At 41.5% G+C, this 24,769-nt stretch overlaps 5 protein-coding genes across 7 annotated transcripts; 4 read left to right on the forward strand and 1 right to left on the reverse strand.

The window, feature by feature from the left end:
• The first annotated feature begins 2,304 nt into the window (after positions 1-2,304).
• Positions 2,305-7,604, forward strand: LOC117629475. Of its 2 annotated transcripts, XR_004586111.1 has the most exons (5): positions 2,314-3,856; positions 4,448-5,019; positions 5,116-5,335; positions 5,712-7,121; positions 7,248-7,604. XR_004586111.1 is itself a non-coding variant. In XM_034362006.1 (4 exons), the coding sequence occupies exons 1-4, from the start codon at positions 2,630-2,632 to the stop codon at positions 7,059-7,061; spliced, it is 3,369 nt and encodes a 1,122-aa protein (XP_034217897.1). In that variant the 5' UTR covers positions 2,305-2,629; the 3' UTR covers positions 7,062-7,537. The 2 variants fall into 2 exon arrangements, 1 of the variants encoding a protein (XP_034217897.1); XM_034362006.1 differs by having other exon boundaries at positions 2,305-3,856; positions 5,712-7,537.
• A 658-nt stretch (positions 7,605-8,262) lies between these two features.
• LOC117629516 (uncharacterized protein At4g14100-like) lies at positions 8,263-9,787 on the forward strand. Its single transcript, XM_034362023.1, has 2 exons — positions 8,263-8,814; positions 9,327-9,787. Exons 1-2 carry the CDS (start codon positions 8,325-8,327, stop codon positions 9,527-9,529), a joined length of 693 nt encoding a protein of 230 aa, XP_034217914.1. The 5' UTR covers positions 8,263-8,324; the 3' UTR covers positions 9,530-9,787.
• Positions 9,788-10,379: 592 nt separating this feature from the next.
• LOC117629526 (E3 ubiquitin-protein ligase At3g02290-like) lies at positions 10,380-12,539 on the forward strand. The gene is made up of 4 exons (XM_034362033.1): positions 10,380-10,658; positions 11,075-11,730; positions 11,905-12,014; positions 12,160-12,539. The coding sequence occupies exons 2-4, from the start codon at positions 11,178-11,180 to the stop codon at positions 12,184-12,186; spliced, it is 690 nt and encodes a 229-aa protein (XP_034217924.1). The 5' UTR covers positions 10,380-10,658; positions 11,075-11,177; the 3' UTR covers positions 12,187-12,539.
• Positions 12,540-13,074: 535 nt separating this feature from the next.
• Positions 13,075-16,989, reverse strand: LOC117629496 (protein NRT1/ PTR FAMILY 6.1). 2 transcript variants are annotated; one of them, XM_034362007.1, is made up of 5 exons: positions 16,369-16,989; positions 15,471-15,719; positions 15,107-15,324; positions 14,357-14,937; positions 13,075-14,189 (listed from the first exon to the last, which is right to left on the reverse strand). In XM_034362007.1, exons 2-5 carry the CDS (start codon positions 15,706-15,708, stop codon positions 13,313-13,315), a joined length of 1,914 nt encoding a protein of 637 aa, XP_034217898.1. In that variant the 5' UTR covers positions 15,709-15,719; positions 16,369-16,989; the 3' UTR covers positions 13,075-13,312. The 2 variants fall into 2 exon arrangements, with proteins under 2 accessions (XP_034217898.1, XP_034217903.1); XM_034362012.1 differs by lacking the exon at positions 16,369-16,989 and adding an exon at positions 15,843-16,358 and having other exon boundaries at positions 13,244-14,189; positions 15,471-15,747.
• Positions 16,990-20,757: 3,768 nt separating this feature from the next.
• LOC117616085 lies at positions 20,758-22,549 on the forward strand. The gene is made up of 3 exons (XM_034345294.1): positions 20,758-20,983; positions 21,077-21,921; positions 22,049-22,549. Exons 1-3 carry the CDS (start codon positions 20,758-20,760, stop codon positions 22,547-22,549), a joined length of 1,572 nt encoding a protein of 523 aa, XP_034201185.1.
• Positions 22,550-24,769: the final 2,220 nt, after the last annotated feature.

Consider the following 24,769-nt stretch of genomic DNA (forward strand, 5'->3'; position numbering starts at 1 on the left):
CCCATTTTGCAGCAGAGGAGGGAAGGGCCTGGACACTCATCTCACTCTCCTCTTCCCTTTTGTTATAAAGTTCTGTTCTTTCTTTTTCATTTCAAAGTTTCTGCTAGCTAAAACTATCAATTATTAATTTATTAGTCGACAGGGTCTAGTCTAGTGGAAAATGTAATTTGCAGATTAGTAGTCTCAAATTCGAATCTTCATGGCACCTTGATAGTATGTGTGTGAAAAATCTCATCATCTTGTAATTTAGATTATCGCATATATTTATTAATAAAAAAAAATCATTAATTATTAAATTAAATACGCGTGTTTTCTGTTTTGTTTTTTCTATTATTTAGGAGGACAGTGTGGAGACGCATTAATGAAATATGATGCAATCACTCTAGTACTATGTACTATTTGTTTAGGCACAAATGGAAATTTTAATTTACTTGAACTGTATTTTCTAACCTGCATTTTATGGTCTTAGTCTTTCATGCATGCATTTGCGAAAGGACAAGAGCAAGCTGACATGACATGACAACCATTGTTTTGTGTAACCCAATCCTGCCTGTCCTAAATACATATCAAGTTAGGCATAAAGCAGCTGATATGGCAAATGTGGTGAATGGACATCTCTAACATTGTTCTTGGAAAGTTTTGAAAGAAATTGAACTAATAGAAAGAAAAGCAAGCAATAATGAAGAAAGAATATTGATATTTGTAATGGAAGGAAGAATACAACAGTGATTGGATGTTTAAAATGGAAAGGAATGGAAGGAGACATTTTAGTCGATCGTCATGACTTAACGTGCAACAATTATCGATTGATTGACGATATAGGTTTCAACATGAATCACACGTCAACTACCAACTCACAATCATGACGACTTAACGTGCAACAATCATCGATTGATTGACGATATGGATTTCAACATAAATCACACGCAAACTAAAGGCTCACAATCATAACGACTTAACGTGCAATAATCAACGATTGATTGACGATACGGGTTTCAATATGAATCACACGTCAATTAACGGCTCACAATCACTTACACAGTCAAAGTAATCGTATTTTGTTAAAAATGGGGTAGTAAGATGCATTAATGAAGGTGTAAGGCAGAATGAGATGGATGTCACTCCTCCCAACCCAACCAAACCCAACCAGCCCCCACCCCCACCCCCCAAAAACACATATTGTGAATGAATGTGGTTGGCATTTGGCAGCTAGTAAAGAGAGAGGTCCATGAAGAAAGATCACACCAGCCAGACACACGTGTGGTGGAGTGATGTTGGGATCCATTTTGGGAGAGAAGAGGACAAGGCTCTGTAGTTGTCTTTGACTCAAACCCCAGAAGGTTGTGCGTCCTTTTTATAACCTTGCAACCCCACCCCCCCTTCCCCCTTTGCCTTCATGGCAGAGCATGCAAATAGAATTGAGATTGGGACTTTTCCTGGCTGCTCTCTTTGGGGATAAGGTCATGTCATTTTGCCATGTTGAGAAAATGAAAGGACTATGAGCATGGGTCCTTGATGGTTCCACATATCATCTCACTTGTATAATTTGGTTGATAGTAAAGTATGTGATAAATAGGGATGGGCTTATGTCACTTCAATATAGGATTGAATTCGATCGATCAGGTTAAACCGTGAAATTTAGAATCACACAAAAAATACTAGTGTTTATAAGTTCACTCAACTCAATCTGAGTTTCAAATTACGTCCATTAGTATGTGCTCTGTATTTCACTAGAGTGGACAGTGTTATAATGCACTAGTAATGTCCCACGTTGGGTTTCAACTTGGACTTGAACTTCCATGTTGGGCTCGGGCTTGGCCTTTGCCAATCATTGAGCCAAGTCGAATAACAACACAAACACATAGAAAAAGACTAGGGAGTGCAATGCATCAAAGAGACTGTAATAATAGGTTATAACGAGGGGTACTTAATAGCCATATGATTAATTACGTTGTTATTATTGAACATCATGACTAAATATCATTTTGGTTATGGGTATATAATACGCCCCTATACACTATTAGCGCAAATCATTTATTATTTTTTTGCTGGAATAGCCCAAAACATTATTATTATTTTTTTCTGGTCAACATAGCCCAAATCATTTGGGTAGAGTAGAAATATCATTTTGTACGGTGGACTACAATTTGGCGGGTTATTCTTGTCAAACAAAATGGCGGGTTATTGGGTCCAAATTATGATTGGCCCAAAACAATAAAGTCAAACCAGTGGAGAAAAGTCCTACCTAACCAGCCCACGTATTGGCGCACTCCAAAAGCCCATTTAACACTAGAGCAGCTGGCGCACGCCGCACATTCACGGAGACTCACCCTCACCATTTGTAGCCTGCACTCGCAGCCACAGCCTCCGGTTGATCTGATCCAACGGTCAGAAATCGCCCAATACACGTCACGACCTCCATTTCCAAAACCTCCCCAAACCTAACACAAGAAATGAAGTGAAGATCTGTGACTCGGAAGCCGGAATTGTCTCTCACACAAAAACGCACACTCTCTCAGAGGAAGATCAGACAACAACAGTCTTCAGAGGGACAAACAATAGATAAATAAATTTAGAGAGAGAGAGAGAGAGAGAGGCTGAAGCTGAAGCAAGCCACGGGCGAGCGAAAATGATGCCGCCGGAGCTGCAACCGCGGTTCTTCCGTCCGTACATCACCACTTCGGCGAGCACTTCCTCCTTGAGCAATGGCTCCCCAAACCCTAGCCTTAGCCACAGCCCCAGCGACTCAGTCTTCAACAATGGCGGAGGCGGTGCTTCTAGATCTCTCAAGAACTCTCGGTTCTCGCCCTCCACATTCGCCCATAACGCCCGAATCGCCGTCGCCCTCGTCCCCTGCGCCGCCTTCCTCATCGACCTCGGCGGCACGCCGGTGATCGCAACCCTAACCCTAGGCCTCATGGTCTCCTACATCGTCGACGCCCTTAACTTCAAGTCCGGTGCCTTCTTCGGCGTCTGGTTCTCCCTCGTATTCTCCCAGATTGCCTTCTTCTTCAGCTCCTCCCTCCGCGCCACCTTCTCCTCTTTTCCCCTCGCGGCCCTCGCTGCCTTCCTCTGCGCCGAGACCAATTTCCTCATCGGCGTCTGGGTCTCGCTCCAGTTCAAGTGGATTCAAATCGAGAACCCTTCGATCGTTCTCGCGCTCGAACGCCTCCTCTTCGCTTGCCTCCCCTTCGCCGCCTCCTCCCTGTTCACCTGGGCCACCATCTCCGCCGTCGGTATGGCCAACGCTTCGTACTACCTCATGTCCTTCTCTTGCCTCTTCTATTACCTCTACTCAATTCCTCGCATCTCTTCTTTCAAAACCAAGCAAGACCTCAAGTACCATGGCGGTGAGGTCCCTGATGAAAACCTCATCCTCACCCCACTGGAGAGCTGCATCCACACTCTTTATGTCCTCTTCTTCCCTCTCCTCTTCCACATCGCCTCTCACTACTCCATTGTATTCTCATCCGCGGCAGCAGTCTCTGATCTATTTCTCCTTTTCTTCATTCCTTTCCTTTTCCAGCTCTACGCCTCAACCCGGGGCGCGCTCTGGTGGGTCACTAAGAATCCGAACCAGCTGCGCGGCATTCAGGTGATGAACGGTGCCGTTGCTTTGATTGTTGTGGTGATATGTTTGGAGATTAGAGTTGTTTTCCATTCGTTTGGGCGGTACATTCAGGTGCCTCCGCCGTTGAATTACCTTTTGGTGACAACTACGATGCTCGGAGGTGCAGCTGGAGCTGGCGCTTATGCGTTGGGTATGATATCTGATGCTTTCAGCTCCATGGCTTTCACTGCTTTGGCTGTTGTAGTTAGTGTTGCTGGAGCTATCGTTGTTGGGTTTCCTGTTTTGGTATGCATTTCCACTCCTTAGCTTCTATATTTTACGTGTCTATAAACATACATGCATTTTTAGCTATATAGCCTAAAATGATAGCTACCGTTGTGAGAAAGGGTTTGCAGAATACATGGTTAGACTAGACAATAAAACATTGCAAGCGACTAAGTCTGTCACTGGGACTTTCACTGTGCTGTCAAATTTGTCGGCATAGTTCAGAACAAGCAAAACGCCATTTTGATGTTTCTTTGTGCAATTGTAATGTATGGGCTTGCGTTCTGTTTGTACTTGGTTAGAAAGAATCACAATTGGTGTATCAATATTTAATCTTTGAACATCACTCTAAATGAAGTGTTGGCATGAGTGATACTGTGTTTCATTAGTATGTGAAAACTCCAGTTACCTATGTGGTGGTGCTGTCTTACAAACTTGATGATAGTAATGTATTTAGGCAAAATTCACCAAACCGGGAATGTTGTAGTGTTGTGTGTAATATGCTTGTTATTGGAAAGGGGACTATATGAGTTTAATGCATTAATATGTGCCTCCGAACTCTAATTTAAACGTTGAACAAGTAATAATTGTTGGTCATCCATTGTCTTGCAGTTCCTTCCGCTGCCTTCGATTGCCGGCTTCTATTTGGCTCGGTTTTTCACAAAGAAGAGTGTTTCATCATATTTTGCTTTTGTTGTGCTTGGGAGCTTGGTGGTCACATGGTTTGTAGTTCATAATTTCTGGGATCTAAATATTTGGATGGCAGGCATGTCCCTGAAATCCTTCTGCAAACTCGTAATTGTGAATGTTGTCTTGGCCATGTCTATTCCTGGTCTAGCCCTACTTCCTTCAAAACTTCACTTTTTGATAGAGATTGGGTTGATCGGCCATGCATTGCTTGTTATGCACATTGAGAATCGGTTTTTCAATTACTCTGGCATATACTATTATGGGTTTGAGGATGATGTAATGTACCCAAGCTACATGGTTATAGTGACAACATTTGTGGGTTTAGCTTTGGTGAAAAGACTATCTGTGGATCGTCGAATTGGTGCAAAGGCAGTATGGATTCTGACGTGTTTGTATTCAGCTAAGCTGGCTATGCTTCTTATTTCATCAAAGTCTGTCGTTTGGGTGTCAGCTATTCTATTATTGGCTGTAACGCCACCGTTGCTTCTTTACAAGTACTTATTCTGTTTTCACTTGATTTTTAGTGTTTCTTAGGTCCTTAATCTGAAAAGCATCTACGTTATTAATTCTTTGGTTGTTGTGGTTTTCAGGGATAAGTCAAGAACAGCCTCAAAGATGAAACCTTGGCAAGGTTATGCACATGCAGGTGTGGTTACCTTATCAGTCTGGTTTTGCCGTGAAACAATCTTTGAAGCCCTCCAGTGGTGGAATGGAAGACCCCCATCTGATGGCTTACTCCTAGGTTTCTGTATTGTTTTGACGGGCTTGGCTTGTGTACCCATTGTGGCTCTCCACTTCTCTCATGTCTTGGTAACATGTTTTATTTCTTTACTTTTCTTTCATTGTCTTTGAATATAATCTACTGCATAGGCATGGAAAGAAAATAAAAGTATTTACATCTGATATCCCACCTAAAGTTTTGGGCAGCTATGTATTTTCTCTCCCCATTCAGAGTTTATATACGGCCATAAATGTGTGATTCGTTACATTTTTTATTCACATTGATAGTGTGCATATCTTCTTATAGTACTACTGTTGTATCAAATTAGTTATTGATAGTGCGTATCTTCAGATTTCTATAATGTGTGGTCAGATTCTTTCTTGATCTGTGAAGTTTTTTTTGGGTCTAAATAATCAATGAAGTTCTATCCGCGTAAACTGATCATTTTCTACTTTTTCTGTGCAGTCTGCCAAGAGATGCCTAGTGCTGGTGGTGGCAACTGGGTTGCTGTTTATCCTTCTGCAACCACCGATCCCAGTATCATGGACATACCGGTCTGACCTAATTAAAGCTGCTCGGCAGACTGCTGATGACATCTCCATATATGGCTTTGTGGCACAAAAGTCTATGTGGCCATCATGGCTTCTTATTGTGGCAATCCTGCTTACTCTAGCAGCTGTTACATCTGTCATACCCATTAAATACATGGTTGAGTTGAGAGTGTTTTATTCCATAGCTATGGGTATTGCTCTAGGTATCTACATATCTTCTGAGTACTTCCTTCAGACAGCTTTCCTACATGTTCTCATTGTTGTCACCATGATCTGTGCTTCTGTGTTTGTGGTTTTCACCCATTTTCCATCTGCCTCAAGTACAAAGCTGCTTCCTTGGGTGTTTGCTTTACTGGTAGCTCTCTTCCCTGTGACATATCTTTTGGAGGGCCAAGTGAGAATTAAAATGATCCTGGGAGATAATGGATTTGGAGATATGGGAGAAGAAGAAAAGAAGCTCACAACTCTATTTGCTGTTGAGGGGGCAAGGACATCTCTTCTCGGTCTTTATGCTGCAATTTTTATGCTGATAGCTCTGGAGATAAAGTTTGAACTTGCCTCATTAATGAGGGAAAAGGCTACTGAAAGGACTGGAATCAGGCATAGTCAATCTGGTCAAAGCACCTCGACTAGCTTTGCTTCAAGAATGAGATTTATGCAACAGCGTAGGGCTTCTACTGTCGCATCCTTCACAATCAAGAGAATGTCTGCTGAGGGAGCCTGGATGCCAGCAGTTGGTAATGTTGCTACTGTGATGTGCTTTGCAATATGCCTCATCTTGAATGTCAATCTCACAGGTGGCTCAAATCGTGCAATATTCTTCCTGGCACCAATTTTGCTGCTTCTCAACCAAGACGCTGATTTTGTTGCTGGATTTGGGGACAAGCAAAGGTATTTCCCTGTTGCAATAGTGATAACGGGCTACCTAGTTCTGACTGCCCTCTATGGCATATGGGAAGACATCTGGCATGGCAACGCAGGTTGGGGCTTGGAAATTGGTGGTCCGGATTGGTTCTTTGCTGTCAAGAATTTGGCCCTCCTCGTTCTTACATTCCCCAGCCATATCCTTTTCAACAAGTTTGTGTGGACTTGCACAAAGCAGACGGACTCAATGCCCTTGATAACCATGCCCCTTAATCTGCCATCTATCATAATAACAGACGTGCTGAAGATTAGGATATTAGGGCTCTTAGGAATTATTTATTCCCTGGCCCAGTATCTAATATCTAGACAGCAGTACATCTCAGGATTAAAGTATATTTAGACAAACACACACTCTGTACAATATGTTTTAGCAATTTTCAGATCAGGAGTGAAAGTTCAGGTTTGTTTCTCACTTCTTTTCACCTGTTCTTACCTTTGTTTGGGATTTTGCGTGCGCTGATTTGCCTGAACTGTCATCTGCCTTTTGAGTTATCACAACCAGTAAATTCCCAATTTGGCCATGCAGCAAGAAGGTGCTAATTATTTGGTCACCTCATATGACCCACATTGAATGCCCTTGCATCTGGCCAGACTGTGACATGCATTTAGACATATAAAATGACATGGGATATTTGCTCCGAATTACCAGCTTCAGCAAAGTCTGATGCTGTGCACTGCCGACCCAATGTGTAGAAACTTGTTATGATATTTGCCTTTGAGTAGTGCAGGTATGAATTGTTGAGCCCTTACCAGGGAAATTATTATTCCTGCTGCAGAAATAGTCTGACATTGTTGTAGACTTAGTATTGTTGTTAAGTTCTGAACTCCCATAAGTTGAAATGTGCTTGTTGGAGATAATGGGATACATATTGCGTTTTGCTAATACATGGAAGGGGTAAAGAAAAACAGCAAGTACCCATAAAATCCCAAAATGACTGAATGATTTTACTTACCCACCAAAAGTAGCCAGTCTAGCATGAACACTCTCTTTCGGAACGGCATCGACTTTCATTTCTTGCCTTAGCATCACCTGACTCTAGATCCTTGCATGACCCATGAACTTCGATGCAAAAATTGTTTCTTTTACCATATGAATCTGAAGCTTAATAGAATTTTCCAAATTTGATGAGAAGTGCTAAAACAATAATTTTCAGAGGCACCAACCTTTTTCGAACATATAAATCTGAAGTAGCTTAATAGAATTTGCTACACCTGGTGCCAGTGGCAACTGTGGTTAATCATTCACTCGAGGTTGTGATGAAAAGAGACAGGAAAAAAAGGATTCTCAGAGGAACATTTTGATTGTTTTACAGAAACTTGTAGTGTGCAAATTTTTGGGGCCAAACTTGCAGGAACTCTCCATTGCCCAGATTCCCTGTGTTTTGGGTCAAATTTTTTTTTTACTAACCAAACCCCCAAAAAAAGAAAAAAAAAAAAGAAAAAAAAAAAGGACACACACATGGGCCCAATGGGCTTTACTATGCACACCCAAACTAGAGCCACGTCACCTCATTTTACTTACACTTGGATATTGGATGACACAAATGAAGTCAAGAAGAAAACCGTCACCTACCACACGCGTCTTTCCCTTCTTTAAACAGCAATGGCTTCTTCAGTGGCCAAAGCCATCACCACCACCTCCTCCGTCGCAATCCTCCTCCTCATCCTCCTCACTGCCTCTCTTTGCAACTCAACGATTTCAGACGAAGACCCATCGCCAACCTCATGGCCCCACCAATTCCACTCCATTTTGGTGATGAACTACACCGGAACCCTCCAGCTGATCGACCTCTGGTACGACTGGCCCAACGGTCGAAACTTCAACATCATCCAGCACCAGCTGGGTTCTGTTCTCTACGACCTCGAGTGGAACAATGGAACCTCCTTCTTCTACACATTGGACTCCGCCAGAGAGTGCAGAACCGTCCAGATAGAAGTGGGTATTCTCCGACCCGACTGGCTGGACGGAGCCAAGTATCTGGGTCGCCGACACGTGGATGGGTTCCTTTGCGATGTTTGGGAGAAGGCCGACTTCATTTCGTATTATGAGGATGTTGCTACCAAGAGGCCTGTCCATTGGGTCTTTTACACAGGTGCGATGACACACACTAATAAACTAATAATTTCTCTTTGCAATTTCTAACTTGTTTCATTTTGTTTCAATAATTAATTAGTTCATATGCCACTATTAGTCTAATCTAATTTACGGAGAAGTGAAGAGAATTCGAACTTGAATGCAATGGCAGGCTCACTGCCTAACCCACTTCTGCAATTATATTATATATAAGGGTTTTTGATTGAAATTGCCCCCCAAACTCAACTATTGCTATTGCTCGAGTATCATTTTGTTCCATGAACAAACTTTTTCATTTTGGATCAAAAAGCACCTCATGGAAGCTGCAAACAGAATTTCTCTTCGATTTTGCTGTGAAGGAATGGACACAGTTGGAGGACTATTGAAATGAAAAATTTAGTTCATGAATCAAAATGATACTCAAGCAATAGATGGGGAACATTTTCGGTCAAAAACCCTATATATAAGAACATGTTTGCAAATTGAAATTTTCTTGTTCCTCTATCATAATGTGAAATCAATATTGTGCAGGGAGGGAGGCGCATGTGATGACATTTGAGGTTGGGGCAGTGCTTGAGGATGCCAAATGGCAAGCCCCTGTATACTGCTTTGATAAGAACACTGAAACTCACCCACAACCAGAACCAGAAGCAGAGTTTTCCATCACTGGTGGTGGTGCTTCTTCAATGGTTGGATTTCTCAGAGGTTCAAATCAATTGGGATTCAATATGTAATGCTGTTTGTTCTGTAATTTCCTTCTCTTTTGTTCCCCTGTGATCTGATGGTATTCCTTTCCTGTATATATAAAAAGAAATTATCTTATAGTTAATTAAGCTAAGCAGCATTGAATCGATTTCGACTTTAGTTTTTAAGGGGTATTGAGTCACCCTCATCTTATTATTTGGCCAAGTGTAATCTGGACATCAAGCCTATGAAATCAGTATTCTATTGTCGTGGTTTTGTACCTAATCCGTTCAATGAATGTTAGTTTATCATATCTAGCTACCTAACGAAAACAACTCATTCCAATCCATCCTTCTATTCAATGTTTTATATTCTATAGTATTGACGATTTTTGTTTCTTTCAATCTTTTTTTACCTACCCGAGAAACCAACTGGTTATTGGTCTCGTAGTATTTCTCTTCCGAATTTTCAAGTGTCAATCCCTAGTTTTTTGTTGCATTACGAGTCACGATCACATCTTTTTGCTTTATTTTCTTAAATGTTATGTGTGTTAATACATTTTTATCACAAGGCTGGTCCTCTAGTGAGTTAATAATATGCGGCGTCTAAAATCAAATGTAAGATCTGCAGATTTCACACTTACATACGTATTTTCACCTGTAATATATATTTTGTGTGTGCTTATTTTTCAACAATACACATAACTAATTATTAAAGTATTTTTTGAAAATTACAAATAAAAATTATTATGAGTGTGCTTATTTTTTGAAAATTACACATAAAAATTATTAAAGTATTTGCGTATCGTATTTTTTATATAAAAAAAATATCAAATGTATGTATTTTATGAGGTATTATTCCAGATCCGTATTTTACTAATTATGGCTGGTCCCTATACATTTCACCCATGAGTCATGATGACTGAAAATCCATAGAATCGCTGTGTGTATATAGTAGAAATACTAAAGAGCAGAGTAAAGAAGCTTCTCAATTTCATCATAAATAATCTATTCCGCTGTTTGAGGCTTTAAGCCTACCACTCTATAATGTTCCCAAAACCAGAAAACCATTTGCGTGGACTCTCAAGTCTCCGTCTTCCCTAAGCCCTACCTTACCTTCTTCTGATCAGACGATCTTCGTCGCTCGCAATCTAATCGCTTATCCACAGCAAAACACAAGGTACGCTGCAGCTCTGAATTTTTAACCTTTACTTGCTTTCCCAATTGAAAACCCTAGAAATTTCTGGGTTTCTACTGCGATTCTTGAAAATTTCTGTGCAAGGTTCAGTAATGTAAATGAATAATCAATTTTTCAGCTAAAACTATGTCTGGATCATCGTAAGTGTCAAAGATTGATGCTTTTCTTTTTATATTATGTAATGTATACGCATGGGTGCATTTGGGAGTCCCTCAATTTGGGGCTTCTCAGCTTGAAGGCTACTTAAGTGGGTATTTATTATTGTTCCCACACCATCAACAGATTTGATGGTGTGGGAAGAGAAAAGCATGGATTTTGTCTTCTTCCCTGTGCTGTATTTATCTTATTTTTTGGCATCACTCAGTATTTTGCTGACATTTGAAGAGATTGAACTCCAGGAACTCATATACATTGGAGGAGACGCCTTGGTGATGAAAGTATAGTATTTGTCTTTGCAATTCGTTTCGTGGACCCTTTGGTATTTATTGGAAAAGCATAGAGATGGGTGCTCTTTGCTGCTGTCCTTGTAGTGAGGACTTTGAAGAATATGCTCTTCCAAGCAATTCAGTATATAGGCATTGCACATGCCTAAGATACTTCTTCCATCAGTTATTCAGTGGGTATAGTGCACCGTTTCAAAGGCTTGATGGACGGCCACCTTCATCACCTCTCCCAGGAGCTACTTTGGTATCATCCGGAGTAGGCACAACACTCCCGAATAATTCCTTGAATGATACTCAGCTCTCAGTGTCCAGGCCATCACCCTTTGATGCTGATCAAAGATACTCGCGTTTGCAGCGTGATGGATTGGTCTCTAGGCGCGATAAGTCAATGACTCATTTGCAAGAAGATGCGCAACAACTGAGAAGAGGTAGTTCTGGCACAGAGTCCCTGGGTTTTGGGAAGAAATGGAATGGAGATGATAATGAAGAAGATTGTAAGTTTAGCCAATCTGAGACCTCGGAAAAGGTTTTGGCAACAAAACTGGCATATGGACTAACTTTCGTGCAACCCTCATCGGAAGATGAAGATGTTTGCCCTACATGCCTGGATGGTAATCTAAATATGCAAATGTCATAGGATAGCTAATAACCAGTGGGCATTGCTAGTATATGGTTTAAGTTATCATTGTGAAGTCATAATATATGTTGATGTTGCAAAATATAAAGATCGTCTTGCTTGAATGGTTCTTTCCTATATTGATAATAGTTAATTTATTTCCTTGCAGAATACACTACAGAAAATCCTAAAATCACAACAAGATGTTCTCACCATTTTCACCTTGGCTGTATTTATGAATGGTTGGAAAGAAGCGAGAGCTGTCCAATTTGTGGCAAGGTAAGCAGGACTGTGAAATGTAGTATAGATCAATTATATCTCTTATGAACTGTGCGCCCATAGCATTTTGCATCTTACATTATCTAAATTAAGAGTAGACTTCCTGAGTAATTCATATTTTGACTGTTAATTTCTGGATTGTCAGGAAATGGAGTTCTGTGAAAGCCCTTAACTTTTCTCTCTGATTTCAAAGCAATAGAGCAAATATATATGGAGCGGCTATGAGTTTCTGTAAATAAAAGTTGTCATGTTTATAAAGGGTTGCATAGAGGGAAGCAATTGTTCATTTTGTGTCACTAGTTTGTAATACTTGTGGTGTTTCTCCATGCTTCATGGTTGGTTATCTTACTTGTTGTATAGAACCTCCACAGATCTGTGTGGAACCATATTAAGTGATTGTAACATAATTGTTATGAAAACATCTGAAGGGCTCACGCCATCCATTTCTTTCTTGCTTGTACTGCTTGTGATGGAAAGTTCTTAAGCCTTCACCAATTAATAAATCTTTCTACCATGGAAAAGCAATCAAGGAAATTTCTGTATTGCCTGCAGTTCTTATGACTTTGGCATTGATTTTACATGAAAAAAAAGGTGCAAGAGTTATTTCACCCTTTATTTTCCCACAGCTGTTTGTCTCAGATCTGTTCTGTTGATTTTGATAGTATCATTCACATTGCAAGCAATGTTTGTGATCCTTTGGGTGTAGTTATCTTTTTGGTCTGCACTAGGTCCAAGTATGGCATTTGAGCACAAACATAACATATGGTTACAAATAGGTTGTTTAGCTGATCAAAGTTTTAGGTACCAGTGGCCCTGCCAATTTAATGATACTTTCCCATAATCAAGTAGCTGTCCTATAAATCTTGTAGACAATGGTAGGTTTCTTGTTTCTTTTTTCTTTTGCTTTATAATGCACACCAAATTTTAGCTGTAATTCTGTACTTAAAAAGGTGGGTGGACAGCAGTGAATTGAATGTGATTGGTCCATTGGACCAACCAATCTTTAAGGGGGATTGGTTCATCCTCCTACCCTTACTCCTATAGTTATATGCACTTCAAATTGAATATTTTGTGAAAGCCAAGTAACCTTTTGGTGACATAGTGACAAATAGATGCAAGTACAACTTGTTGCCAAATAACCAACCTATGATGCTAAACACAAACTGTAATTCCTGCTTGCATAAACACTTGCTTACATGTAAATCTGAGTTTTTTTTTTTTTTTTTTTCTCTAACAAGTAGCAAAATTAAAAGCTAGTAATATAGTGGGAAAATGATATTTCATCCCATTAATGCTATCTATCCACTGAGGGATTGTTCTTTTATGTTGGCTAGAATCTGCTTCTCCATCTTAACCCCCTGCTCTGTCCTGTACTTGTACCTATGTGCGCAATATAGAAAAACGCAGAAATTGATGACACTCAAAACTGTGAGCAGCCAGTAAAAATAATCAAATCTGCCAGTGTTAATGTTCTGGGACAGCCAAGATGGCTTCTCTGAGCTTCCTGTGACAGATTTGATGATGCTGTTCAATATACTGGCTGCGAAGCAACCTAAACCCCCGGCTAGAGCAGCGTAAGCGGAGCCTATACTTTTCATGGCATCTGGGGCTTCTTCATATAGAAATTCTAGCAGCCCCACTACGCAAAACACTTCAGCTATGCCAATGAGGCAATATTGGATCAACAACCAGAATGCACTGAAGTCTGACATTGCACTTAAGAAACTACCCTCATATCCATGCTCTATTGCATAATTTCTTCGGTACCTTTCGAAAATTGCAGCCCATGCCACAGATAGGATTGAGACTGCCAAGCCTATGCCCACTCTCTGAAGCTGAGAAGCTCCATGAGGGTGACCGGTGATGCGCCGGGACAGCGGGACAAATGTAGAGTAATAAAGGGACAGTATAAGAAATATGCTGAGGCCAGGAAACACTGGCATGCATGTTACTGGGAGTTTAAGTTGACCCATATGGGTGTTTAAAGTGTATGCCTGCTGGACTGAGAGAGTCAGATACTCTGTCAAGACTGCACTCAGCATTATTGTGCAAGCTGGTATTGGAATAAGTTTCAAAAGGATCTTGACTTCCTCTACTTGAGTCACAGTGCAAAGCCTCCAAGGACTTGGGTCTACACCATCCTCCTTCAACTGCAGAGCTGCTTTGTCCAAACATCTGCAACACAGAAAACATCAGATGTTATACAACAGAGGAGACGGAACATAATAATAAGTTTTGCTTTGAAAAGCCAAAAGTAGGATTTAGTGTGGAACAAACAAGGAATTAAAATGATCTCACATATCTAACTCAGAAAGAGTAGTAAAAAGTAAACGAAAAGATACCTAAAATCGTTGGTGTGAGCTATCTTTCCACTGCCCTTTATAGCAGATTGTTTTCCAGGAACCTCATACAAGCCTATCAACTCACTGCTAGAAAAAGGCGCGTTCCTTTTCCTGTATGCAGCCACCAAAACTTGAGCAACGCGCGTTAGAGGGCTGCCTCCTGGAAGTCTATGCCTGTATAGAGGGGTACCAACAAAGAATACCAAGTTTGATATGCCCATAGCTAATGCCAGTGACCCAAAGGCAAATCCCCAACCAAGTTTGATTTGGATATAGACTACCGCAGTAAAGGCCACAATTGCCCCAGTGGTGACAGAAAGGTAAAAGAAGTTGAAAAACCTATCCAGGTGAGACTTATAATCTTTACTTCTTTCATCAAACTGGTCTGCCCCAAAAGAAGAAACGCATGGCCTTATACCAGCAGCTCCAAATCCAGTTATGTAGAGAACAGTGTAGAGGTACATCATCTGCCATGGTTTTGCAGGCTCACACTCGCCCAAAAGGAGGGCCAGCTGATCACAATGGTCTTGTTTTGGCGCCAAAATGTCCATTGAAGCACATAAGGTTATTCCTGTCAAGCCCTCCATGAAAACAAATAGAGAACGAAAAATGTGGAAATTATCAGCTCACTATTTAGTTTAATTGAAGACAACATAGCAAGACCAGTATATAGAACTCTGTAGCTTCAGCATATGATTGGAAAAGTAATTAACTTGTTAACATTTCATATGTTCATATATGGCTACCTACCGCAAGGTATATGGTTGTGAAGATTGCTATTGTCCGATATCGGCCAAGATATGCATCAGCCAGAAACCCACCAAGGACAGAGGAAGCTTGTGATATTCCAAGGAAATTGTTAACCGCATTTGATGAACTGCTGAAGGGCCTATGCATAACATAGATCATGAAGGCCACCATGTTAACTGAGAGACCGAAATAAGCCATTCTCTCTGCCATTTCATTTCCTGGACAAATTAAAAGTACTTTGATTGTGATCAATGCAATCTATTGGACTAAGCTGGAAGAGGATACTGATTTCTTTTCCTCAACTTTGGAAGCAACCGAATTAAGAACTATACAGAAACAAAATATGAAAATTATGCTTATTTACCGAATATGAAGAAGGCAGCAATCCAACCACCCGTTTTTGAAAGATCAGCAATAGGTTTGCCATGGATATTAACTGGTGTAGTTCCTCCAGTATAACCCCGTCCGAAAGCCGTCCGTCTGTCATCGGATTCAATGAAGTAGAGTCCAAGCTTCTTTCTCTGATTTGAGTCAGAATTTCCATCTAAACTAGCTGGTGTCACTAGCCCTCCTTCAGGTGACTTAATTTCTCTGGTTCCCATTTTATAACTCCCTGCAGGAATCCCCAACAACCACAATATTTTTATGGTATATGCTTTATATACAATGAGTATCAAAACTCTAAAGTAGGTTTACACAACAAAAAAAATGAAGAGTTTCTTGTGAACAACAATATTTTTATGGTATATGCTTTATATACAATGAGTATCAAAACTCTAAAGTAGGTTTACACAACAAAAAAAATGAAGAGTTTCTTGTGAACAACAAAGATGAAATCATGAAACTCTAGAGCTTAGAACAAAGCAATTTCTTCACACCTAAAATACTATAATCCTCCACTTAGAGAAGCAAGCAATCTATGGTAACTTGAAAATACAGAGTTTTGGGAACACTCTGAAATCTTTTCCATTTTCTAGGGGAGTGGATTACAGAGAAGGGACAGAACATGTGAATATGTGAAGCATGGTCTCCAAACCCTTTGAAACTAATCATCAATTCTACTCACAAACAAATGGAACGACAAAGAACAAACAAAGTACTACTATAAAAAAAATCATATACGGCTGATTCATTGTCATACAGAGGGCATGTTATGCATGATCTCTGAACTGTTGAGCTTGCAAAGTCCTACATATTTCATGAACAACCAATTTAAAAACAGAAAAGAACACACCCCCCACACATGCTCATAAGAATCATACCCTGATTTTAATTCCCACCCTTATGCGCACATAAGGAACTGTCTGAAAGATTGAAGCTTGAAACTGTGTAGATAGAAAGAATTAACCTTGTGGGTTTGCGAGTGATGAGATTTTAGACCAAAAAGGGAAGCGGCAATAATAAAGGAGATCCAACCAACACGTGAAGATCTATAGAAATGGATCCAAAGGCAATAAATGGTACTAAAAAGATTTGAAATAAAATTAGAGAGAGAGAGAGAGAGAGATTAGAGGATGCAATTAATGGCCAACTGTGTTGGTGGTTGTGGGTGAAACAGCCACACTGCAATTGCTGCTGAATGAGAGGACGTACAGCTTCATTTTCTCCGTATCATTTAAACCCAAGTAGCCTAGTTAGCTTGGTTTTGAATTTGATCACCACCCCCATAGCTTTGAGCTGTACTATCTGGCATTTGAACGTGAAAAATATGGGTAGCCATCGATATCTTTCGAAGGTGTTGATGTATGGTTAAATGCCGTATGGTCTGCTCTGTTAAGCTGCTTTTTCCTAGTTCACTTTCTGGTCCACCAAACAGGATTTAAGAGTGGCCAGGTTGTGGGTCAAGTTTCAACTCAATTCAACCGAGTCTTTGTAAAGGAAGATGGAAGTTGGAGGATAGGGTTTGATGTGACATCAACAATGAATCAAATATAAATTCCAAGCCAAAAAAAAAGAAAAAGAAAATGCAAATAACTCATTCCTTTTATTTTAATCTCTCTACTATCTAGAGCACTCAAAATGGGATCGATCGAGCTCTCCACTAGGGTGATCAAATTATGAAAGTTTGGAATTGGACCCTAATCTAATTGAGTTTCTATCTACCGCTAAATAAATACTTAGGTAAGAAGTCATCATCATAAGAAATTTTCAAATGCATTTTAAATGTGATTTAACACAATTCGAACTCTTTTTTAGACGGACTCAAGAATGTAATTTATATTTCGAATTGTTTATTTTTCAATGCCCTACCTAAGATCATTTATAACAAAAATGAGCCAAATCATAAATGAAGAACTCATCTAATTATAATTGAATAAATAGATACACACCATAAAAATACTACAAAAGATTATGATGATAATCAAATACATGATTGATTTCTCATATTAATGATGATTTTTTTAATATCGTGAATTTACATTGTAAGATAGTCCCCAAGATGATAATTTGTGTCACGTTAAGTTACATACTGCTTTCGCTTCAATAAAAAAAGAGTTTTTATCAAAACTAGTCAAAATTTACCCTATATTTTCATAAACATTAATTTTTATAAAAAAAAATTCAAAAATAGCCAAAAACTCAGTTAAATAGACTCAAATGCCCTCAAAACTAAAACCCACATAAACCTAAAAACCAAAAAAGTGTTTAGGAAGTTAACTCAAAATCAGAGATGATACTCCAGAAATTTTTTCTTTTTTGGCCAAATAAAAAAAAAGATATGGTAATATCAAGTTTACATCATGTGCGACAACCATGCTGGTCCAACAGCATTGTCTCAATTGCACTCCAACTCACCCAAGGAACAAACGCTGCCACCAAATAAGCCAACTTTTTGTTTTGATCCTCAAACTTCAAAGATACCCATGGAAACATAGTCCATAAGCCAAAACTACAACTTTATTATTGGCTTACCAAGAAGCAGATGACAAACTTCGGATTACAAAATCCAAAATGACAAGATCATGCTATGGATTTGGTTTGGTTTAAAGACAAAGGGGTTGAAAACCTTCAAAATCCTCACATCATACACTGGTTCAAATTGCCCTGCGTCCCAAGAGCTAGCTTTGCTGCAAAAGTAATATTAAGGTCTTCTTGTTGGGTGTAGCTTTTTTTTTTTTTTTTTTTGGTTTTTGTTTTTTGTTTTTGTTTTTGTTTTGTTTCTTACAGTGATACATTTGAATCATAATAAAAACATGGAGAAGGTAAGAGAAAACCCGTGAAGAACGAATTATGTTGTTGAAGAGTTCCTCACAGCTTCCATCATGTATGCTTGCGGCCAGAGACGAAGAATGGTGTGGATGTGTGCATTGTGTTTGGGAAATGATGGGAATGTGAAGGACGGAGTGGTTTCTGGGAGAGGTGTATGAGGTTGTGGTTGATGAATGTTTGAGTGAGAATTGTGCTGGGATGGGTGATCTGGTAAGAATTGGAAGAAGGATTGTGAATCCCAGGATGTGATTGATGAAAGTGTTTGGAATGGAAGTGGTATTTATAGGGAGAAGGAAATGGGACATCTGATTTCAATATGACTTCTACCTACAGCACTTACAATTGAAAATCAGTTTCTTAGCTGCTGCACTTCACCAACAAATCCCATCAGAAGCAATACCTCATGCATAGCTCATCATGACCAAGCATCAATTATGTCATGCTAGGGTCAGAATGATGAACAAATTTTTAGGCTCACGAATTGGGCTTCTCTTAATCAAATAACGACTTTGAGCCCACCATCTTCAAGTTCAGAATGTCTTCTTTCCAACCACATGTAATTTGGCCCAATCCAAGCTCGTATGAAGAAGATAAGTCCGAAACGAATTTCTAACTCAGTCTCCAGTTTTTGCACGTTTTTGCACTATTTTGCTTCAAATGCCTCAAGTGGTACCTAGAACTCAATGAACTGAATAACAAACACAAAATAGATTAAAAGCACAAGTCATTACTACAAAATAGTTAAACCACGACACAAAATAGAGGACGGTGCATCTTAAAACCGTCGTTATGTTTAAAAAGACGACGGTGTTTTTAAAACCGTCATGATATATCATCTTATACACTACTAGCATTAGATTGATTTTAAAAAAATGACGGTTGTCACTAACAAGCGTAGTCTTTTAAAACACGCTGAACAAAAAAAAGGCCACTTGATTTTTAAAAGACGACGCTTGTCACTAACAAGCGTCGTCTTTTAAAACACGCTAAAAAAAAGCCGCTTAAGTGAATTCGCGCTCGACAAATTTTCAGATTCTCCCCGTCTTTGACATATAACAACTTTATGAAAGAATTAAGCATACAAGGTCGGTTTGCAAAATTGACTGGCTTTTTCAAGTTTTTCTCAATTTTTTCTTTTTGGTCCTTATTGGTTTTGTAAATAATAAATGTCTGTTGAACAGACTTAGAAAATGGAGAGATTATCTGTTGAAATTAATTGGGCTTTGCTTTTATTTGGTTTTTTCCACCACCATTATGAACAGACTCAAAAAATGGAGAGATTGCTAAGGGAATTAGGAGAACAAATGTTGGAGTGACAATTTTGTCAAAATATTGCAAAATGTTTTAAGTGAGTTTCAATTCATGGTTAGAATTTCATATTGTACTGATTCTTCTTTCGGATAAATTTTTGTCCCTACTTGCTTTGGCTTCTTATGCTTATGCAGTCGCTCCGCCGGTCGTGCTGGGAAACCGATTGTGAAATGGACTGAGGTTGCACATTTCATTCACTCTCTCTTCCTTTACTTTTATTGTAGTATAATACCATGATATTCTTGTTACTATTGTTACCATAAGGTGTCCTTGATTAATTATTTTTAGAGCCCTACTCTGTTGCAATTGTCTTAGGTGCAAAAGTTGGTTGCAGAATAGAGCGCAAGAGTTGCCAAACGTATTCAAAATATCTCTGAGCAATAGGGAATTCACCCTTCGAATAAGGCACTCACAAGTTCTGAAGTACCTAAAGGTGCTTCTCATAACCTCTTGTTGCTTTTATGTCTAGGATGTAGTAATATGCAAGCTTGTAAGGCTTTTTGCAAACTGGTTAAATCTGATTATTGTATGGTGAGCTCATTTATTATAGTCAAAATATCATTTTATTATTTTACTATTGTGCATTTGAAAGTAGAAGAAAATACCGGAAACATATCAAAGTTGGAATTTGAGGCAAGGTGATCAAAAAATGGGGCATGGTTAGTGTGGGAGCAAATTTCCCCACGAGAATATTCGCCCAAAATTCCTTCGTCTTCTCCGCATCTCTTTCTCTCTGCAAAACAAATCGGAGTAAAAGGACCACACCTGGGGGGTGTTGGCCAAAGGCCCTCCGATACCTAAGTTAGGTAGGGTAATTCAAGGAAAACCGGGTGGCCGGAGCCGTGTGTGGTGGCCGGAGCCTTGTGTGAGAGAGAGAAAGAGAGGAGGTGGCTAGGGTTTTTGAGAAATAATTTCTGCAGAGTTTTAGTAGGAATTTAGGCATACCTCAACCATTGTGTGTGGCTATGCTTTTATAGTGGTCTCGGAGGCTAGGGTTTCAGAGGAATAATTCCGTAGATGGAAGGGAATTATTCATCCCCTTTTTGGAATTGATTTGATCAATTAGGGATTTGATTTACCCTAATTAATCAAATCCCTAATTAATCAAATCAATTCCAAAAAGCTAGTGAATGATTTACCCTGAGACTCCAGTCCTGCGAGCAGAGGACGTCGAGAAGCTAGTGAATGACCGACTCCAAGCTTTCCAACTTAAAGGAAGCACAGAAGAAGCCTTGCACAAGGAAATTGATCGAGTTGACTGCTTGCCCTTTGCCGACAAAGTGGAACGAGCTCCTCCACCGAAGCGGTTCACGACGCCATCCATCACTCCATTCAAGGGAGACTCTGAGCCTGAGAGCCATTTGAGGCACTTCAGGAGCGCCATGATCCTGTACAAGGCAGACGATGCCCTGATATGCAAAGTGTTCGCGATGACCCTGTGAGGAGCAGTTCAAGACTGGTTCCACACTCTACCGTCCGCGTCGATAGGAAACTTCAAGGAGTTGGCCCTCATCTTCACAAAGGAGTACACCTCCTACAAGACGGTCAGAAAGCATGCGGACCATCTATTCAACCTGCGCAAGAAGCCAGATGAGTCTCTACGAGACTACCTAAGACGGTTTAAGGCTGAAAAGGCTAACATCATAGGATGCAATGACCAAGTTGCATCCTCAGCTTTCAAGAAGGGCTTGCCAACCGAGTACGAGTTATACCGGGAGCTGGCCATAACACCAAGTCAAACCTTGGCAGAAGTGTTCGCGACGGCAGAACGCTACGCACTTTGGGACGATGATCGAATCGCCGCAAAGAAAGCTAGCAAGCACGTTGATCACCCGACGAAGCAGGCAAGCCAAAAGAGCAACCAGTTCGAGCAAAGAGCCCGAGATAAGCGCAGATCGCGGCCCCGAGAGGGAAGCTCAGAAATAGGGACCTTCACTGAGTTCGCTATCCCAATTCATCAGATCCTGGCTCAAGTGAAGGACAAGCCGTGGGTGAGGAGACCGCCACCCATGAAGGGAGACCCCTCTAAGAGGGACACCAGTAAATCCTGCGCATTCCACGGGGAGCACGGACATTACACCAACAACTGCAATGCTTGGAAAAGGCATCTTGAGGAGCTGGTCAGAGAAGGTCATTGCACAGAATTCGTTGCAAAGAGGGCCATTCAGCAGATCGAGGATCGTGATGCGGCTGCCAAGGAACCTCCCCAAAAGGTCATTCGAATCAACACCATTCTAGCTGACTCCCGGGAGTCCGGGCTGACTACCAAGGAGCGCAAGAGGAAGATCGCGCAGGCAACTTATGTCTCCCAAGTCACAACAGGAGTACCAGTCATTGTGGATACACCCATCATTGGTTTCCAGAAGAAGGACTTGATCGGGCTTGACCTACCGCATAATGACGCTAGTCATCTGCATTCAGATTGAACAAGCTGAGATCGAGCGAATTCATGTGGATGAGGGCAGCGCAGCTAACATCCTGCAACTATCTGTCATCCAACAGATGGGATTGGAGCCCAAGATTAGCAAACTTGCCAGGTCGCTTACCGGCTTCAATGGGGCCACATCAATCACTGTTGGAACGATCGACCTTGACGTCCACGCACCCCCAGTGCTCTGCTCGCAAACCTTCATGGTCATCAACGAGATCTCCCCCTACAATGGAATCTTGGGCCGACCGTGGATCAGCAAGATCGAGGCCATCACATCTGCTCTACACCAGAAGATTCGATATCCCATCCCTGGAGGCGGAATCGGGCAGATCAATAGTGACCAAGCCATGGCAAGAAGATGCACAGCCCAAGGGCTCAAGAAGAGCAAGCAGTTGCAGTTCACACCAGTAATGCAAGCTGCTAACAAAGCACGGAGCGTTCCCAGCAAACAAGCAAGCTCGAGCGAGAAGGGAGCTGTTACCCCACAATAGCAATTAATGAGCCAGGATCAAGGCGAGGGAATCCGCCCGGAAGACTCCCCTGAAAAGGGTTGGAAGCCTGAGGATGACGTCGAGTTAGTACCCCCTGATCTTGGCCAGCCAGACAAAGAAGCGCAGATCGGTCGTGCCAGAATCCAAACAAGAAGGATCGAGAGGAGGGAATCTGCCCGGAAGGCTCCCTTGAAGAAGGTTGGAAGCCTGAGGAAGACGTTGAGTTAGTACCCCTCGATCCTAACCAGCCAGATAAAGAAGCGCAGATCGGCTCGTGCCAGAATCCAAACAAGAAGGATCGAGAGGAGGGAATCTGCCCGGAAGGCTCCCTTGAAGAAGGTTGGAAGCCTGAGGAAGACGTTGAGTTAGTACCCCTCGATCCTAACCAGCCAGACAAGAAAGCGAGGATCGGCTCGCGCCTAAGCCCAGACGAGAAGGTGGAGTTGACCATCTTCCTCCAAAACAACAAAGACATGTTCGCGTGGTCACCATCTGACATGCCCGGCATCAACTCAGACATCATCTGCCACCGCCTCCATGTCAACCATGCCAGCAAGCCCGTGGTGCAGAAGAGACGCAACTTCGCTCCCGAGCGAGTCGCGATCATTGAGGCCGAGATCGACAAGCTTCTAGCTGCTGGATTTATTGAAGAAGTCTCCTACTCAGAATGGCTGGCCAACGTCGTTTTGGTGGCAAAACAAGAAAAGGGCAAATGGAGAGTGTGCGTCGATTATACCGACCTCAACAAAGCATGCCCTAAAGACAACTTCCCATTGCCGAGGATCGACCAGCTCGTGGATTCAACTTCCGGCAACCAGCTGCTCAGCTTCATGGATGCCTACTCCGACTATAATCAAATTATGATGTACGACGATGACAAGGCGAAGACCTCTTTCATCATCGAGAGAGGGACCTACTGCTACAAGGTCATGCCCTTTGGGTTGAAGAACGCTGGAGCAACCTATCAAAGGCTCGTGAATAAGATTTTCAAGGAGCAGATCGGCAGAACCATGGAAGTCTACGTGGATGATATGCTAGTCAAAGCCCCCAAGCGGGGAGACCACCTCAAAAACCTCACCGAGGCATTCAGCCTGCTCCACCAATACCGCATGAAGCTGAATCCAAGTAAATGCACGTTCGGTGTATCATCCGGCCGATTCCTGGGGTACTTAGTCACACAACGAGGTATCGAGGCACACCCACGCCAAATTAAAGCCATCCTCGAGATGAAGTCACCTTCCACAGTGAAAGAAATACAAAGTCTGACGGGCAGAGCAGCAGCTCTCAACCGATTCCTCTCAAAGTCTACCGACAAGTGCAGACCATTCTTCAAAGCTTTGAAGAAGGGGCAAAAAGACAAGTGGGACGAGGAGCGCGAAGTAGCTTTCCAGAGTCTAAAGACCTACCTTACTTCACCTCCCCTGCTCTCGAAACCAGTTCCTGGTAAAGGCTTGTTCGTGTACCTGGCAGTGTCCAACTCGGCCACCAGCTCAGCTCTCATCCGAGAAGAACTTGGGGCCCAACATCCGATATTCTATACGTCAAAAGCTCTCCTCGATGCAGAGACTCGATACCCAAAATTGGAGAAGCTCATTTTGGCCCTTGTCGTTTTCGCGAGAAAGCTGCGGCCTTATTACCAAGCTCACTGAGTCATCGTTATGACTGACTTTCCTTTGAGATCAATCCTCCACAGCCCTGATGCTTCTCAGCGGCTCATGAAGTGGGCAATAGAACTAAGCCAATACGACCTCCTTTACTGGGCAAAAACGGCAATAAAAGCCTAGGCCTTCGTAGACTTTGTTGCAGAGTTCACACCATCAGCCGAAGAAGAGAAGCTGGTCAGCAAAAAGAAGGAAAGTCCAAGAGCAGACAAGACCTCCGCGGAACCTGGCCAACCCAAAGACATGTGGCAGCTACGCGTAGATGGAGTGTCGAACCAGAAAGGAGCTGAAGCAGGCGTCGTCATCGTCACCCCGGATGGAACCCTGTTAAAGCAAGCTATCACACTTAGCTTCCCAGCTTCAAATAACGAGGTAGAGTACGAGGCATTGCTCGCTGCCTTGCGCTTGGCAAGAGAGCTATCAATCAAGAAGCTGGCCATCTACTCGGATTCCTAGCTGATCACAAGTCAAGCCTCAGGAGAATACATGGCGAAGCACCCAAGGATGATCTTGTACCTTGACAAAGTCCAAGAGTTGTTGAAGGCGTATCCCACCTTCA

The sequence above is a fragment of the Prunus dulcis genome, chromosome 1, assembly GCF_902201215.1.
Source record: "Prunus dulcis chromosome 1, ALMONDv2, whole genome shotgun sequence".
Taxonomy (NCBI): Eukaryota; Viridiplantae; Streptophyta; class Magnoliopsida; order Rosales; family Rosaceae; genus Prunus; species Prunus dulcis.

Excerpts from the sequence above, each read along its gene's own strand:
- LOC117629475 (XM_034362006.1), top strand. The coding sequence starts at position 2,630 with ATGATGCCGCCGGAGCTGCAACCGCGGTTCTTCCGTCCGTACATCACC. Across the intron at positions 3,857-4,447 it reads TTGTTGGGTTTCCTGTTTTG|TTCCTTCCGCTGCCTTCGAT; the intron begins GTATGCATTTCC and ends ATTGTCTTGCAG. Across the intron at positions 5,020-5,115 it reads CCACCGTTGCTTCTTTACAA|GGATAAGTCAAGAACAGCCT; the intron begins GTACTTATTCTG and ends TGTGGTTTTCAG.
- LOC117629516 (XM_034362023.1), top strand. The coding sequence starts at position 8,325 with ATGGCTTCTTCAGTGGCCAAAGCCATCACCACCACCTCCTCCGTCGCA. Across the intron at positions 8,815-9,326 it reads CCATTGGGTCTTTTACACAG|GGAGGGAGGCGCATGTGATG; the intron begins GTGCGATGACAC and ends AATATTGTGCAG.
- LOC117629496 (XM_034362007.1), bottom strand. The coding sequence starts at position 15,708 with ATGGGAACCAGAGAAATTAAGTCACCTGAAGGAGGGCTAGTGACACCA. Across the intron at positions 15,325-15,470 it reads TGCTGCCTTCTTCATATTCG|GAAATGAAATGGCAGAGAGA; the intron begins GTAAATAAGCAT and ends TAATTTGTCCAG. Across the intron at positions 14,938-15,106 it reads TCACAACCATATACCTTGCG|GGCTTGACAGGAATAACCTT; the intron begins GTAGGTAGCCAT and ends GTTTTCATGGAG.
- LOC117629526 (XM_034362033.1), top strand. The coding sequence starts at position 11,178 with ATGGGTGCTCTTTGCTGCTGTCCTTGTAGTGAGGACTTTGAAGAATAT. Across the intron at positions 11,731-11,904 it reads TTGCCCTACATGCCTGGATG|AATACACTACAGAAAATCCT; the intron begins GTAATCTAAATA and ends ATTTCCTTGCAG. Across the intron at positions 12,015-12,159 it reads GCTGTCCAATTTGTGGCAAG|GAAATGGAGTTCTGTGAAAG; the intron begins GTAAGCAGGACT and ends CTGGATTGTCAG.
- LOC117616085 (XM_034345294.1), top strand. The coding sequence starts at position 20,758 with ATGATTTACCCTGAGACTCCAGTCCTGCGAGCAGAGGACGTCGAGAAG. Across the intron at positions 20,984-21,076 it reads GGGAGACTCTGAGCCTGAGA|TTCAAGACTGGTTCCACACT; the intron begins GCCATTTGAGGC and ends TGTGAGGAGCAG. Across the intron at positions 21,922-22,048 it reads GCAAGAGGAAGATCGCGCAG|ATTGAACAAGCTGAGATCGA; the intron begins GCAACTTATGTC and ends ATCTGCATTCAG.